This window comes from Phyllobates terribilis, unplaced genomic scaffold, assembly GCF_046119375.1.
Source record: "Phyllobates terribilis strain yellow unplaced genomic scaffold, ASM4611937v1 Scaffold_3__8_contigs__length_932513732, whole genome shotgun sequence".
Lineage (NCBI taxonomy): Eukaryota > Metazoa > Chordata > Amphibia > Anura > Dendrobatidae > Phyllobates > Phyllobates terribilis.
Genome location: NW_027362763.1, coordinates 424,061,915 through 424,078,113, shown reverse-complemented (window position 1 = coordinate 424,078,113; position 16,199 = coordinate 424,061,915). Strand labels below are relative to the sequence as shown.

Here is a 16,199-nt window from a genome sequence, read left to right as displayed (position 1 = left end):
AGCATGTCACTTCTTTCAGCGTTTCTGCAGCAGAAAACGCATCTGCGTTTTTGTTGTGTATTTGCTGCGTTTTTTCACCCATGGGAAGTAATGGGTGGTCAAAAATGCGCAGCAAATACGTGCTTTTTTTACACAGCTGTTTTCCTGCCAGAGAAAAGTTAGCAGCAAATTTGCAGCAGAAAAAAACCACAACGTGTGTGAACATAGCCTAAAAGCCGTGGGTGGAGCGGGCTGTTAAACTCAGCTGTCAGTCTATGTATAGTAGAAGCGATCAAGCAGTCACAGATTCAAGTCCCCTAAGGGAACGAACAAATACAGTGAAAAGTAAAAGAAAAATTAAATTTATATAAAAGTTCAAAATCAACCCCCTTTTTCCCTATTAAAAATTAAGAAATAAAAAAATACACATTTGGTATTGCTGTGTTCGTAAAAGTTCAATCTATCAAAATATAAAATAATCCAATCTGTGATCCAATCTAGAATAAAAGTCAAAAGCGTCAGAACTGCGTGTTTTGTTTTTTTCGGCTGCCGCAGCAAAACATCTACCACAATCGAAATCTACCCCAAAATAATATCAAGAAAAACATAGTCTCAGGGCGCAAAAGTAAGCCCTCACACTGCTCCACATCCCGAAAATTGAAACCACTACAGCTTTTTTGTCACAAACTTGTTTTATATTTAAAAAAAAAAAAGTTGCATCTTTTTACCACTTAAATAAAACAAAACTATGCATGTTTGGTATTTCTATAATCTAACAGACCTAGAGAATCATATTGCAAGGTCACAGAACCCTATAAGTAAAAAAAAAAAAAAAAAAAAAGCGTAATTATTTATTTTTTTTTTTTTTGCAACACTTGGCATTTTTTTTCCCGTTTTCCAGTGCATCACATGATAAACATGAATGGTGTCATTCAAAAGTACGACTCGTGCCGCAAAAAAAAGCCCCCTCACTGCTATGTCTACGGGAAAATTAAAGTTAGGCTCTTGGAATAAGAGGAGGAAAAATGAGCAAGCTAAAATAAAAAATCGCCTCATCCTGTTAGGTGTCAGTGAATATGTACCTTCTATGCAATTCTATCTGGTATAGAGCTTCAAATCCCAGACATAGATTTATTAGTTACCATACATAGAAGGGGAGCTTAGGAGCAGTGCATTTTCTAAGGATCTGTCCATATTTCAGCTTCACTTCATGACCAGTGCATGTAGCCAGGGGATTCTAGGTGCACACGCCGAACATGTTTCCTTCCCCTGTATATGCATGCTTATAGAAATAGTATAAGTCAGGGAATACTCTCGACGTAGATCAGATAGGGGGGAGGGGGTTAACTGAGCCATGTTTGTGGCTGTAGCCCATCTGGATATTCTGTACAGAAGGAGGTCTCTTTTTTTAATAGTTATATCAAGAACGCATTGGTACAGCTTTCCTCACAGACGGATTAGTACTTCTGTCCCTACAATGGCTGCTGGTGTAGTAGCATGTGATCGACCGGTCCCCCAGCCTCCTCCAGTAGAAAGGCAGCTTTGCTGTATGAGGTATGGTACAATTGGAGGAGGCTGGTGGACCAGTCTGGTCCCATCCTTCTACACCAGCAGCCATTGTGTAGACAGAAGTGCTGGTGTGTGTGTTAGGAAAGTGGCCAACCCCTTTAATCCATGCCGAGTGAGGGTAGACTATTACCAAGGTTACCAGACAGATATTTGTGCTGACGTAATAACTACTTCTAGTACATTTTTTTTTTAAGCTTTTCATTACACAGAAGTTGACTCTTATATCTTCACTGAGTTATAGTAAAAACTGTCTACGAGGCCAACTCATGTGGTTGGGATTTCGTCACCTATCTTGTGAAGATGTTGCAGAATAGCTGTTTTCCTGCTTTCATTCTGTGTTATTGTAATAGATGAATTTTAACATTTTATAGTCTTTTTTGGAATTTGTCCTTGGTGTAGGAACAAATAAAATGCACATCCCATTAGGCAGAGTCTCTAGTGGGAATTATCACTAAATGTAGAATCCTGGTTGACCAAGAGGAATATGAACATTGCTGTATGTTTTAGGGTGGTGGAACCAATGACCTGCTTTACGTCATGTGGGGTATGTACATGTCACTTATGTGGTGACTGTTATGGCACCAGTGTTGGTTAACTTGTATTGTAGAAGCAGAAATCCAGTAATGTGTGAATAAAAATATTAAAAGACCCAATATCCAGGTAAAGAAATGTTTCCATGGGCGCACGTGTAGTTTGCCCATCATTATGGGTGAACCGCTGTTGTAGGCATGCTATTACAGTGCATTTAGTTTGTTGAACATTTTCAGTTCCATAATCCTATTTATTTTTTTTTTCCTTTTTTTTTTTTTTTTTTTTTTTTTTTTTTTTTATTCTGGGTTGAATGAATAATTATGAAGTGGATGTATGCTAGTTTTTCAGTATGAGGTGTAGTTGTAGTTTTTACTTTACATTAAAAAAAAAAATAAAATCAGTTTGTAAGCTAAAGTAAAGTTCTTAACTTCAAAATATAAAAATACCCAAAAGAAAAAAAAAATCCAAATTAGAAAGTTACTGGCAATCATATTTTTAAATGCATGCTTTAATTTCAATATTGTGTTATTCCATGCATGGGTATATGTTTTTGTTGATTGTTGAACTCTTAATACTTACATTTATTTATTTTTTTTTATTTATTTATTTTTTTCTTAATCTTTAAATACATTGTGTCTAACTGATGCCTTTTGTTACCTGGCTAGCAGGGAAAAGGGGTCGAGGCCGGTCCTGACCTGTTACAATGAAGACTGACTTGCTATGTGGGATTACACCAGAAGCTTGCAGTGGAGTACTGGTAAGGAAATGAAGAAACCTTTTAAAATTATCCGAGATGTATAGGAACATTTTGTCACAGAAGACTTTCAAGCAAAAATCATGGATTCTGATATTGGACTTTCAAACTAATATGTGGACTTTGAATTCCTTTAACATTTTTTTTTTGCAGTGCAAGTTATTAAATTTAAGTTACCCTAAATCTTCAAATGTGTTCAATAGAGTTGCTTCATGGCCGAAGGCATGGTATATTGGTAAAAGTCTATTTTATAAGCAAGTATAGAAATCTGCAGATGGTAGATTTTCAGTTTTCTTAATAGTGGTTCCAATGGTGTTTACTTTGCCATTTTTAAGCAAGTAGTCCGTTCTGCTTGCTTTGACCATTTTTGATCTGAGCATCTTAATCAACATTTGATTGTTTCTAAGCCTGCAGGAATCCTGCCTTAAGCTTCAATGGTTGCAGCTGTAGGACTACTGTCCAATGTTAAGGTTACATTGCGACCCAGACCCTGCAGTTTTAGGGCTGATGTACTGCAGCTATGCAGGTATTTAAAGCTGATGTTTAATGGAACTTCTTAATTAAAAATGGCACAGTAACTTTACACTTAGATTTTAAAGGTTTAGGATGTCTGTTTTGTTCTTTGATATAAAAAAATATATGCTTAAAAATGGTGTGGGAAGCAAGGTTAAGTACTTATGTCTGTATATCACCATTGGTCCCCATCTCATTTCTTTATCACTTTTATGTTTTTGCTCCCAAAGGTTTATAATGAATGTGCCACATGACTTGTGTTGAGATAGTGAAGTTTCTGGTGTAATCATCAGAGCCGGTTAGTCAGGCATTCCAGATAGTGGTTCTTTTCAGAACCTTTTTTTAAAGGGTTGGTTAACTACCTCAGTAGCAGAGGATTGAACTATACCCTGTGTGTACTGTATATAGAAAATCTTTGTTGATGAAAGTTAAGACTTGTTCAGTGTGCCATGAGGAAGTCTCTTCTAAATGTACCAAATGTAACCTACAGCCTTTAGTGTTAAAGGTGTTTGAGACTTCATCATGGGCCCCACAACAAGCCGGCTTTTGTCGTATTTTGTGGCTGAAAAAGCAGCCTTTGCTCTTTCAGATATATTGTAGTTATTTGGATGTAAAATAGTTTAGCGAGATGTTACTTTTTCTAAGACATCAAATGTTCCCAAAAAGTACATCGGCAACTTATTCTAAACACTGCAGTGTCCCTTTTGGTCAGTCAGGCTTTGGTTGAATATGCCTTTTGACCCTGACTTTTTTTTTTTTTCCCCTCTGGAAAATAGTTAATATGAATTTCTTAAATGAATTAGAGAGAGCATATTGGCTGTCGCAATGTCTGGCTAGCAAAATGAAGTGGTTATCTTCACGCACTCCCTTACCTTTTTGCAGGTTCTTTGCGGGCAAGCCATCTATTTCTCTGAAAATAGGCCATAGAAATTGTGCTATACAGCTATTTCTGTAGCCTTCTCTTTATCTTTTTTTTTTTTTTTTTAATATATATATATATTATATATATATATATATATATATATATATATATATATATATATATATATATATATATATATATATATATATATATATATATATATATATATATATATATATATATATATATATATATATACAAACTAACTTAAGCACCTTGATAAGGGGAAACCTAGTGAATACATCTTTTAATGGAGCACAGTTTCCACTGTTTGAAAACACTTCGCCTCTAAAGGGACACTGCAGGTAAACTACATCTTCATTAGGCACCAAAATAGTTGATCAATCCTGTTACCCAATAGCAGTTTCTTATTTCCCCAGCAAATGAAATTTTTTAAGCAGCATAAATAGATCTGTCATCTGTTCAAAATGCTCATGACAACAATCATTTTTTTGCATTCCTGCAAATAAAATTGTTTTATACTGTAAGCTGGAGGTGAGTGTAACTTATTTTTGTAATAAAAGTTTTTATTTTTTTTGTGTCATTAATATAAGTGTATGTTACTCCAGAGATTATTTTGCTTTATAGTCTCTCACTGCAGTATGTTTACCTGTAAATTTTTTTTTTTTTTTTAAGCATAGTGGTTGCCAGTTAGTCTGCAAAAGTAAATCTGTGAGGCCAAACAAATAACTGAATACAATGGCTAGTAAACATCTTCAAGGTTCAATACACCTGGTCGCAGAACCTTTTAAAGGTTAAATTTTTTAAAAAATGCGATGTTACTTTTCTGGCAATTTTTTACTTTTTTTCTTTTTTCTAAGTACATCAAGGTTTTATACCCAAAAAACAGAAGCCTTTCTTTAAATTGCATAACATGAGGTGAAAACATATGCAGCCCCATACCAGTGGGTATTTGTTTCCTTGAGGTGTAAACCATTCGATAAGGTGTATGTATATCTGCTCCATTTTCCCTTTTTTAAGCTACAATCCAAGGTGGATCAAGCCAGGAAGGAATAATAAAAATGCTCTACACATCAGGGAACTACTAGATGAGGGTGGAGAGATTGTTCTCCCTCTCCCACCCTTGAACTTTACAAATTACAGTTTTTGATGGAGATAACTTTTTATATTTACTACAATAAAGTATTAAACTTTCAGGTTCTAAAAGCGCTCACTTTTGTGATATTCTATTATATATTAGTTGTGTGATGTATTTGATGTCAAAGCATGTGTTTGATGTCTGTCTTAATACTGCCACAGCTTCTTCAATGTTGGGTCATCTTTCTACTGTGCTCAATTACAGGATAAGGGTTTTGTTTTTTTGTTTTTTTTTACAAAATTAAAAGTTGAAGACCAGGATTAACAGTGTCCCAAGCATTCTGAAAATGTGTATTTTTTTCAAGTACCTATAGTATTACATGAAACTATTATTTCTAACATTTTAGTAGAAATCGGTTCAGCAAATGCCATGAGAGTCTCAACATGCAGGGATTTAGTTTTTTTTGTTGTTTTTTTATATATATAAATGTACACTATCTGTTAGAAAACGCAATGGAAATCAGATTAGGGTAGAGTAACTATAGTTCTCCTACAGACTTGAAAAACATCAGAAAATGAATATTCCTTCCCAAAACGGCCACATGCTTCAAACCCTGTTGCATTGAAGTTTTTTCTTTGTGAAAATAATTTTTGGTTTCTTTGTGCTTGCCAGCTTATTCACTCTTGTGCATTATACCAGACCACATCATGCTACAATTGGGGAAACTAGAACTCTTGACTAAACTCTGTATTGAAGTTAGTGTTGAGTTTTCTTCCTGTATCCACCACTACATAAATCAAGTGATGAAATCTATGGTTTACTTATCTGCTGATAAAATGTCCAAGACGAAATCTTTTTCAATGATATTACACTGGGGGTTTCTTCTCCCTCTTGGGGTGGGGAGTGGGGTTGTTGCTGTAAACGCCTCTCCATCTACTATAATATATTCAGTGGTTTGGCAGAACTTGATGATCAATACCAACCGTAAAAGATTTTTATTAGCTGCCTTTTGCCAATAGGGTTCTACAACTTTATACATTCATTTGGTTTTGGGATTGCACCAGTGATTTGCATTTTACTGGCTTTGAATTTTCCATACATATTTTTAAATGTATATAAATAAAGTGATTTACAAAAACAAACATTGCTATCTGTTATTTTTTTTTTCTCCGAATTGCTAAACGTAATGTCATCCGAATTAAAATTATTTTAATTTAACAGGAATTTAGATAAATATGTATAATATACTGTGTTTTTTTTTTTTTTTTTTTCCCTCCACCCTTTTTATACGATAAGAGATCATGAAGTCTTGCAATTTTCACACTGGCCTCTATGTCCAGTAGTAAGCGGTTACTTCCTATTATGATCACTTTACAGAAATCCTCTTTATCACAGGCTGGATGAGAATGACAAACAACTGTACAGTAGATAACGCAGGATCCAAAAATTCAGAAGATCCCAGCTCGCCTACCCCTTCCTGCACAGTGACCACAGCAAAGGTCAATGTATATGGTACATGTAGCAATTTTAATGCATATCTCAGTGCTGTTGGCTTTGGCAAGATGAAGATAGTTTAGTGTGCACACGGTGCTGATGGGAGGTGCTGGTCAGACTAGGTGGTTATCCCCAGGAATAGTAGAAAACTGTACTCTCACCTCATGATATCTTTGAACTTTTGATCAAGTGAAAATTATATAGAAGGCACCAATTACGCGTCGTGAAATATGAAGTCAATTGCGACAAAGCAGTGGAACGTTTCAACCCTTCCTGGGCCTTTCACATCATTGCTGGGTTGAGCGGGAAACAGTGAAAAAAACTATAAAAATGGTGTATAGTGCACAAGAATATAAGGGGGAAAAAAAAAACCCCAGTATAAGGGCAAGGATATGAGTACTTGCAAAATCAAGAGTGGCATATAGCAAGTAGAGTACATCAGCAGTCATCAATGAGATAGGAGTGTATAACACAAGAATATAAATAATGGAAAAAAACACATCAAATTCACATTGTATAAATGTAAATAAAAATGTAGACATCTTAGACTTGATAACATCGTAAAAGTATAATGTATATGAGCGCACAAGCTCAAAGTAATTTATCTGTGCCAGAATGTAGAAGAGAATAGGGCAACACATGTGTGCAGCACTATTAGCGTTTTATTCCTAACCTAATGGACTCCTGCACCTTCTGCCAGCGTCTTCTGGACTACTGCTCCACGTCCTCATTTTGACATAACCACGCTGGCATCTCACCCCCTACATGACGTGTCCTACTATAGCGTGATCTACACCCCTGGCGTGTCACCGCATTGGCTGTCACGACCTTTGCACGACGCCTCCGGACTAGCATCCTCCCTTTGCCTTGCAATACTGCACCCCTCTCACCCCAGTCACACGAATAATAATACTGCGCACAATGTGTGTTGTGATTTGTGCATTCTATATACATTTCAGTTGATCAAAAATTCAAGATATCGTCAGTGCTGTTTTTCTCTTCTACTAGCTTTGGAAAGATTGCAGCCTCAATAATGTACAGAAAAAGTGCAATCAGAATTAAAAAAAAAAAATTGGACAAGATTCTCGAAGTAGTAATTAATAGAAATATAGGTGGTACATTCCTTTTTAAGGCACATGTGTAGCTTTCGCTTATACATTAGGGTAACAATTTACTAAAGACTATGTCCCTTTAATCCCCCATGCAGACATATCCCTCATGGAGCACGTCAGGGACTTTGGTGCGGGCTCAGAAGCAGAGGTGCTCCACGCTTTGCAGATGCTGGCTATATTATATAGCTGGCATCTGCCTCTGGCGTGACCTCAGATTGCTGCTGTTAATATTTTTTAAATGCTGTCAATTGCTTAGAGAAGCATTTCCATGCCAATGACCGGGCAACATATGGGTTAAGACAGCCTGGGTCGGCTGAATGCCCACTGTGCCTGTCATGTGATCTATTCTGACATCCAGCATGTGGCTGGGGGTCATAGAAGACAAGTGATTTTTACTGTGTAGAGCAATAGTTTGGTATTGCTGTATGCGGTAAAAGCGATCAGGTCATTGCATATTCAAGAAAAAATATATATATTTTTTTAAATGTAAATATATATTATAAATTTTGAATCACGCCCATTTTCCCTAGTTAACAAAGAAAAAGAAAAATATACCTTTGGTATCAACGTGTCCAGAAAAGTCTGATTTATCTAACTATAAAATTAACCTAAAAGAAAAAATTTGAAATGCCAGAATTTTAAGGTTTTATTTGCCAGAACGCCACGAAAAAAAACACAATAAGAAGCAGTCAAAGCATCAGACTTCAAAATAGTAGCCCTCACAAAACTCCATCTATCAAAAAATAAAAACCTTATGGTGACTCAAGCAAATTTGAATTACGGTACGTAACATAAATCAGTTTGGTGTTGTACTGACCTGGACAATATAATTTCTAAGTCCTTTTTAATGCAGAATGAACAACGACAAACACAACCCAAAAATCGATTGTGAATTGCCTTTTTCATTTTTTTTTTCTCCCAACGTATGATAAAATGGATGGGTGTCATTCAAAAGTACTAGTCCCACAAGAAGACAAGCCCTCGTATGGCTTTGTCAGTAGGGGGAAGAGAAAAAAAAAAACGAAGGCTCTTTGAAGATGCTGAGTGAAAAGTAAAAGCAAAAAAATCGCTTGGTCCTTAATGGGTTAAAGAGGATCACTCTTGAGCAAACAATGTTAGGCCTCATTTAGACATCCACATTGTATTTGCGTTTTTCACGGATACAGCACATACCCATTATAATCTATGGTGCTATACACGGGTCTTGTTTTTTTATGACCTGTGTGTCTGTGCAAAACTCAATTAAGACATCAGGGTTTTTTCCTGTATCATGAATGACAAGGGCCAACACAAGTCTATGGGTCTGTGAAAAACACGTACAGCATGTGGATTGCATCTGTGCTGTCCGTATTTAATATTACAATGGATAAAAGAAGCTTTATTTTTTGTAATGGTAAAAACACATTGGCCGTACACTAACTCTCATGACACCAGTAACATTTTGTCATGGACATGTGAATCAGACTTTAGAGGAAGAAAATCTAAACCTATTGGAAGTTATATATGGAAGCATGACTATAAATCCAGTAGTTGTGAGAATAGTATATGAAGGGAACCAACTTGATAATTGGTAGTTCATAGGGCTCTGATCATGTAAGACGCCCCAGCTTCCAAGGCTGTGCTCCTTAGCAAGTATGCAGTCATAGCCTCCGCAGCTGCAATGTCAATTGTTGGTGTTTATTAGCTGGTTTATACATTCACGATATGAGGCTTTGTGGCATTCATTGACACTTTTGTGCCAAATTCTTCAAAACGGTGCATGTGGTTTCATGAATTTTGTGCAAAATCATAAATGCTCTATTTTGTTCTCAACCTTCTTGCATTGTTGCAAAATACTTCATGCAACAAGTGTTATGTACATAAAATCACTCTGGATGGGAACAGGACTAAAAACAAGACGAAGGCGTAGATCCAATAATGAGTGGAGCCCAATATTTTCTATACTCTTTAAGTGTAACTAAATTGCATAAAACATCTTTTATTTTCTTAGGACTCATTCAGATGTCTGATTTTCACATACGAGTAGTATCAGTGGTTTTCATGGATAGCATACTCGTACCTGTGATAGTCTATGGGCCATTCACAGATTTTGAGAAATCCTTTGAAAAGTAGAAAACCAAATTAAACATGAGTCAGAAATACTAGACTGTAATTTTTTCATTCTGCAAAAAGATCCAATATTCCATGTCTGTGAGTGCCAAGTGTATTGTGAACCTTAGCATTAGCAGATAATTTGAAGGTGAAATTAGTCTGGTGTTTTTAATTAATGGGTTGTCAACCAAGTGTGAGTACATAACTTGCTTTACTTAACCCCTTCACAACGGAGCCAATTTTCGTTTTTTTTGTTTTTCACTCTCCTTCCCAGAGCCATAACTTTTTTATTTTTCTGCCCACATAGACAGACATATGAAGGCTTGTTTTTTTGCGTGCTGGACGAGTTGTAATTTTGAATACCATTCGTTTTACCATATAGTGTACTGGAAAACTAAAAAAAAAAATCATTTCATTTTTTTTTTTTTTTTTTTATTTTTTTAAGTGAAAAAAAAGTGCAATTCTGAAATTTTTTTTTAGAAATGTTTAGTGTACATTTTGTGGTAGAAATGCAATATGATTCTGCTCATCAATACCATTTATGGCAATACCAAACATGTCCAGTTTTTATTTTAGTGCTGAAAAAAAAAATCTGAAGTTTGCTAAATAAAAAAATTTGGGGGTTGTGTAGTCATTTTCTGAGACCCGTTTACATTTTTATGGAGTCATAGAAATGTAGAGTTGGAAGGGACCTCCTGGGTCATCTGGTCAATCCTCTGCTCAATGCAGGATTCACTAAACCATCTCAGACAGATATCTGTCCAGCCTCTGAAGACTTCCAGTGAATGAGAACTCACCACCTCTCGTGGCCGCCTGTTCCACTCATTGATCACCCTCATTGTCAAAAAGTTTATTTCTAATATCTAATCTGTATCTTATCCCATTGCATCTAGTCTTTGTGCAAAGGAGAATAAAGTTGATCCCTAAACTGTGACAGCCCTTGAGATTTTTTTTTAACTATATTTTTATTTAGATTTAAGAATATAACAATCAAATGCATACACATCATTTTTAAACAGCCAGGGCATTATTTCCACAAAGAGAAAAACAAAACTTGAACTAGAAAAATAAAGTAAAATAAACTAACAGGGTTATGTTATTCAATATATTATGTCTGCATCCAGCAGTAGCCAAGTTATTGCAAAACAATATTTTCTGAACAATTCAACCAACCTTTCCAGTTGACATTAAAATCTTGCAGTTTTTTTTATGTGCAATCATTTTTTCATAAGCACAGGTTCTATTTGATTGGGTTATTTCTTCATTAGCGGGAAGACCAGTGGACTTCCAGTATCTTCTAATCACTATTTTTGTAGCCAGAAGGATATGGGAGGTAAGTACTCTCCTATTAGTAGAAATAGAGTGACTGTCTAACGAGTAGTAGGGAAGGAGAGGGATTTATTTTTTGATGAAATCAAATGGAACGCAAACGACCAAATGGAAGTGATTAATCGGCAACTCCAGAAAGTGTGAATGAGAGAACCTTTAGGAGGCACATGTGAAGGTATGAGTTGCAAAGGCTAATAAGCTTGCCCAATCATTAAACGAAAGGGCTTATTTAATTTTTTTCCCATGATATAAAGGGAGTCAATTTAATTAAAAAAACAAACATTTTTTTGTGTCTAGATTATTATATATAGGTTTTAAGCCCGTTTTCATATTAGTTGTATTTGAGAAAGTTGAGATTAGACCTGAATTGACCATCGTTATTGGCAGTGGAAAGTGTAGTGCATGCCTTATTCTGAGATATTTGTAGAACTCACTATTGGGGATCTTAAAATGAGTGTATAAAAATTCAAAGAGGAGAAGATTAGGACCCTCACATAAGTCTTTCACTGACCCAATGCCTCGTTTAATATTAAGATCTGGTATTAAGAGTTCTAGAGTTTCTAATGGGGATATAGGTAAAATAGGAGTTGAAGCAATGGTGCTCTTTTTATGGAAAAGCTTCCAACTAGAGCTTCTATATTATTTGTTGGTGCTATTAAAGATGCACTGAATAAATCTTGTAGATGGTTAGAGGCTGCACTTTGTGACGCAATTTGAGCCCAGTTACAAATTTCTTCCCCTTTTCACCCACCATGCCTTAACTTGATCAAGTTGTGTGGCTAAGTAGTAATCTTGTATGTTTGGTTGACTGAGCCCTCCAAATTTCTTATTTCTTTTTAACAGATGGTTAGGTAAGCGAGGTCTTTTATTCTTACATACAAAAGTGTGAACCTGATTAAACAATGTCTTTGGGAGGGAAATTGGGACAGTTCAAAACATATATAGTAGATTGGGTAAGGAGCACATTTGAAAGGCCTCAATACGACCCACCCATGAGACTTCATATGGACCTATTTTATTCTAGTTTCTAGAGTAATAGAGGGAGATGGTTTGTTTTGTATAAGGTTGATGTACAGGGCGTTATTGACATCCCTAAATATGCAATTTGATCTTTTTGCCAATCAAGAGGGATTTTCTTTTGAAGATGTAATAATACATCCCCTGAAATATTTAATAGAAGAATCTGGGATTTGTTTTAATTTACTTTGTAGTATGGAAAATTTCCAAAGTGTTTAATGGTTTCTAGAGTCTCTGCGAGTGATGTTTCTGGTTCTATCAAGGTTAAGATCACATCATCCGCATATAATGAAACGGCATGTGAACTTTTAGAAATCCTCACCCCCTTTTATCCTCTTACTTTGCCTTATAGCCTGAGCCAACGGTTCTATGGATAGCACAAACACCGGGGTGGACAGTGGGCAACCCTGTCGTGTACCATTAGTTAAAAATTCTTCCGACATGGTGTCATTTACATATACTCTTGCAGAGGGCAATGAATAAAGAGGTTTAATGGCATGTAATATCGAGCCCCCGAATCCTAGACGGCCCAACATTTGAGATGCGAATGACCAGTTGACTCAGTCAAAGGCCTTCTCGGTGTTCAAGGTGACCAGGACCACTTGTGCCCTCCATTTATTTATTAGATCGATCAGATTTACGATCCTTCTAGTGTTAACTTCCGCCTGTCTCCCTTTTATGAAACCAGTTTGGTCCATTGAGATTAATGATGGAAGTATGGGGGCTAGACGTGACGCTAAACATTTGGCGTGTATCTTAAGGTTGGAGTTCAATAAAGATATGGGTCTAAAATTTTGTGCTATGTGTGGCTGTTTGCCGGGTTTTGGTAATGTTATAATTGTAGCAGAGAGCATGTGTTTGGGAAATGAACCTTGAGAAACTGAAAATTTAAGGGTCTCTGTTAACCCCTTAAGCCCCGCGGGTGGTTTGCACGTTAATGACCGGGCCAATTTTTACAATTCTGACCACTGTCACTTTATGAGGTAATTACTCTGGAACGCTTCAACGGATCCCCCTGATTCTGAGATTGTTTTTTCGTGACATATTGTACTTCATGATTGTGGAAAAATTTCTTCGATATCACTTGCGTTTATTTGTGAAAAAAAACGGAAATTTGGCGAAAATTTTGCAATTTTCAAAATTTGAATTTTTAAGCCCTGAAATCAGAGCGATATGTCACACAAAAGAGTTAATAAATAACATTTCCCACATGTCTACTTTACATCAGCACAATTTTGGAACCAAAATTTTTTTTTGTTAGGGAGCTATAAGGGTTAAAAGTTGACCAGCGATTTCTCATTTTTCCAACAAAATTTACAAAACCATTTTTTTAGGGACCACATCACATTTGAAGTCACTTTGAGGGGTCTTTATGACAGAAAATACCCAAAAGTGACACCATTCTAAAAACTGCACCCCTCAAGGTGCTCAAAACCACATTCAAGAACTTTATTAACCCTTCAGGTGCTTCATAGGAATTTTTTGAATGTGGAAGAAAAAAATGAACATTTAACTTTTTTCACAAAAATGTTACTTTAGACCCAATTTTTTTTATTTTCACAGGGGTAACAAGAAAAAATGGACCGCAAAATTTGTTGTGCAATTTCCCCTGGGCACGCAGATACCCAATATTTGGGGAAAAAACACTGTTTGGGCGCACTGTAGGGCTCGGAAGGGAAGGAGCGCCATTTGACTTTTTGATTGTAAAATTTGCTTGAATAATTAGCGGATACCATGTTGCGTTTAGAGAGCCCCTGTGTGCCCAAACATTGGAGCTCCCCCACAAGTGACCCCATTTTGGAAACTAGACCCCCCAAGGCACCTTTCTAGATGCATAGTGAGCACTTGGAACCCCCAGGTGCTTCACAAATTGATTCGTAATAATGAAAAAGTGAAAGAAAAAAAACACTTTTTCATTTTTACGAATCAATTTGTGAAGCACCTGGGGGTTCCAACTGCTCACTATGCATCTAGATAGGTGCCTTGGGGGGTCTAGTTTCCAAAATGGGGTCACTTGTGGGGGAGCTCCAATGTTTGGGGGACTCTCTAAATGCAACATGGTATCCGCTAACAAATTGAATGGAAAATCGGCTCAAATTGTTAGCGGACACCACATTGCGTTTGGAGAGCCCCTCTGTGCCCAAACATTGGAGCTCCCCCACAAGTGACCCCATTTTGGAAACTAGACCCCCCAAGGCACCTATCTAGATTCATAGTGAGCACTTGGAACCCCAGGTGCTTCACAAATTGATTCATAAAAATGAAAAAAGTGTTTTTTTTTTTTCACTTTTTCATTTTTACGAATCAATTTGTGAAGCACCTGGGGATTCCAAGTGCTCACTATGCATCTAGATAGGTGCCTTGGGGGGTCTATTTTCCAAAATGGGGTCACTTGTGGGGGAGCTCCAATGTTTGGGCACACAGGGGCTCTCCAAACGCAACATGGCGTCCGCTAACAATTTGAGCCGATTTTTCCATTCAATTTGTTAGCGGACACCATGTCGCGTTTGGAGAGCCCGTGATGTGCCTAAACAGTGGAGCTCCCCCACAAGTGTCCAAACTATACCCCTCAAGTATTTTATTAAGGTGTATAGTGAACATTTTGAACCCAGAGGTACGGCACAGAATTTGTTTACATTAGGTCATCATATTGAATAAGTTGTCATTATTCTTGAGCGTAAGTGCTCGCTACTTGAGTTTGCATCGGGTACTCAGGTATGCACCATGTACAGCGTGTGCTCGAGTGACATGCTCGAGTCCCTGCTCCGCATGTTTCACGGTTATTAGACACCCAAAAAAAAACATGCGGGGATCGCTCGTGCATGGCAGGCAATCCCCGTAAAGTTTTTTGGCCGCGAAGCATATGGGGCAGAGACTCAAACATGTCACTCAAATACCCACGATACTCAATGCATACCAGAGCACCCGATGCAAACTCAAGTAGCGAGCACTTGCTCTCAACACTAGTCGCCATATCGTCATCTTTTTTTCTTACTTTTGAAAAAAATCCCAGCCCCAGCACAACCCTAGCCCCAGCACAACCCTAGCCCCAAACCCAGCCCTAACCCAAGAGTTTATTTTTGACGCCGTTCCTTGTGCGGTATAAGTGATTAGACGACTTTATTCTTCGGGTCGGTGCTATTACAGCAATGCCAGAATCATATGGGGTTTTTATGACTGACAGCTGTCACACACTAAAAGACGCATTTTTTGTAAAATCTAGTTTTTGCATCGCCATATTTTGAGAGCTATATTTTTCCAGATTTTGGCAGACAGTCATGTGACGGCTCGTTTTTTGAGGGATGACTTGATGTTGTTATTCGTGCCATTTTCAGGCACGTGACATTTTTTGATCGCTTTCTATTCCGATTTTTGGGAGGCAGAATAAACAAAAACCAACAATTCAGGAATTGTTTTTTTTTATTCTGTTCCGCGTGTGGTAAAATTGATGAGGTAGCTTTATTCTTTGGGTCAGTACGTTTACAGCGGTACCACATTTGTATCATTTTTCTATGTTTTGGTGCTTACACAATAAAAGCTATTTTATAGAAAAAAATATTTTTTAGTATCGCTTTATTCTGAGAGCTATAACTTTTTTATTTTTCGGCTGATGGAGCTGTATGGCGGCTTGTTTTTTGCGGGACGAGATGACGTTTTCAGCGGCATCATTTTTATTTATATGCGTCTTTTTGATCGCGTGTTATTCCACTTTTTGTTTGGCGGTATGGTGATAAAGCATTGTTTTTTGCTTCGTTTTTTTTTTTTTTTTTTTTTACCGTGTTCACTGAAGGGGTTAACTAGTGGGACAGTTTTATAGGTCAGGTTGTTCCGGATGCGGCGATACCAAAT

At 36.9% G+C, this 16,199-nt stretch overlaps 1 protein-coding gene across 4 annotated transcripts in view; it reads left to right on the top strand.

Moving 5' to 3' along the window:
- The window catches only part of SYNCRIP (synaptotagmin binding cytoplasmic RNA interacting protein), a 40,128-nt gene extending 35,782 nt beyond the window's left edge, over positions 1 to 4,346 (top strand). For 2 of the 4 annotated variants that reach the window (XM_073675667.1, XM_073675669.1), the window contains exon 12: positions 2,748 to 4,346. In XM_073675667.1, coding sequence (XP_073531768.1) covers positions 2,748 to 2,773 — 26 coding nt within the window. In that variant the 3' untranslated portion in view covers positions 2,774 to 4,346. Of the gene's footprint in view, positions 1 to 2,744 lie in introns of all 4 variants that reach the window. The other 2 variants (XM_073675666.1, XM_073675668.1) reach the window with 1 other exon arrangement.
- The last annotated feature ends 11,853 nt before the right edge of the window (positions 4,347 to 16,199 follow it).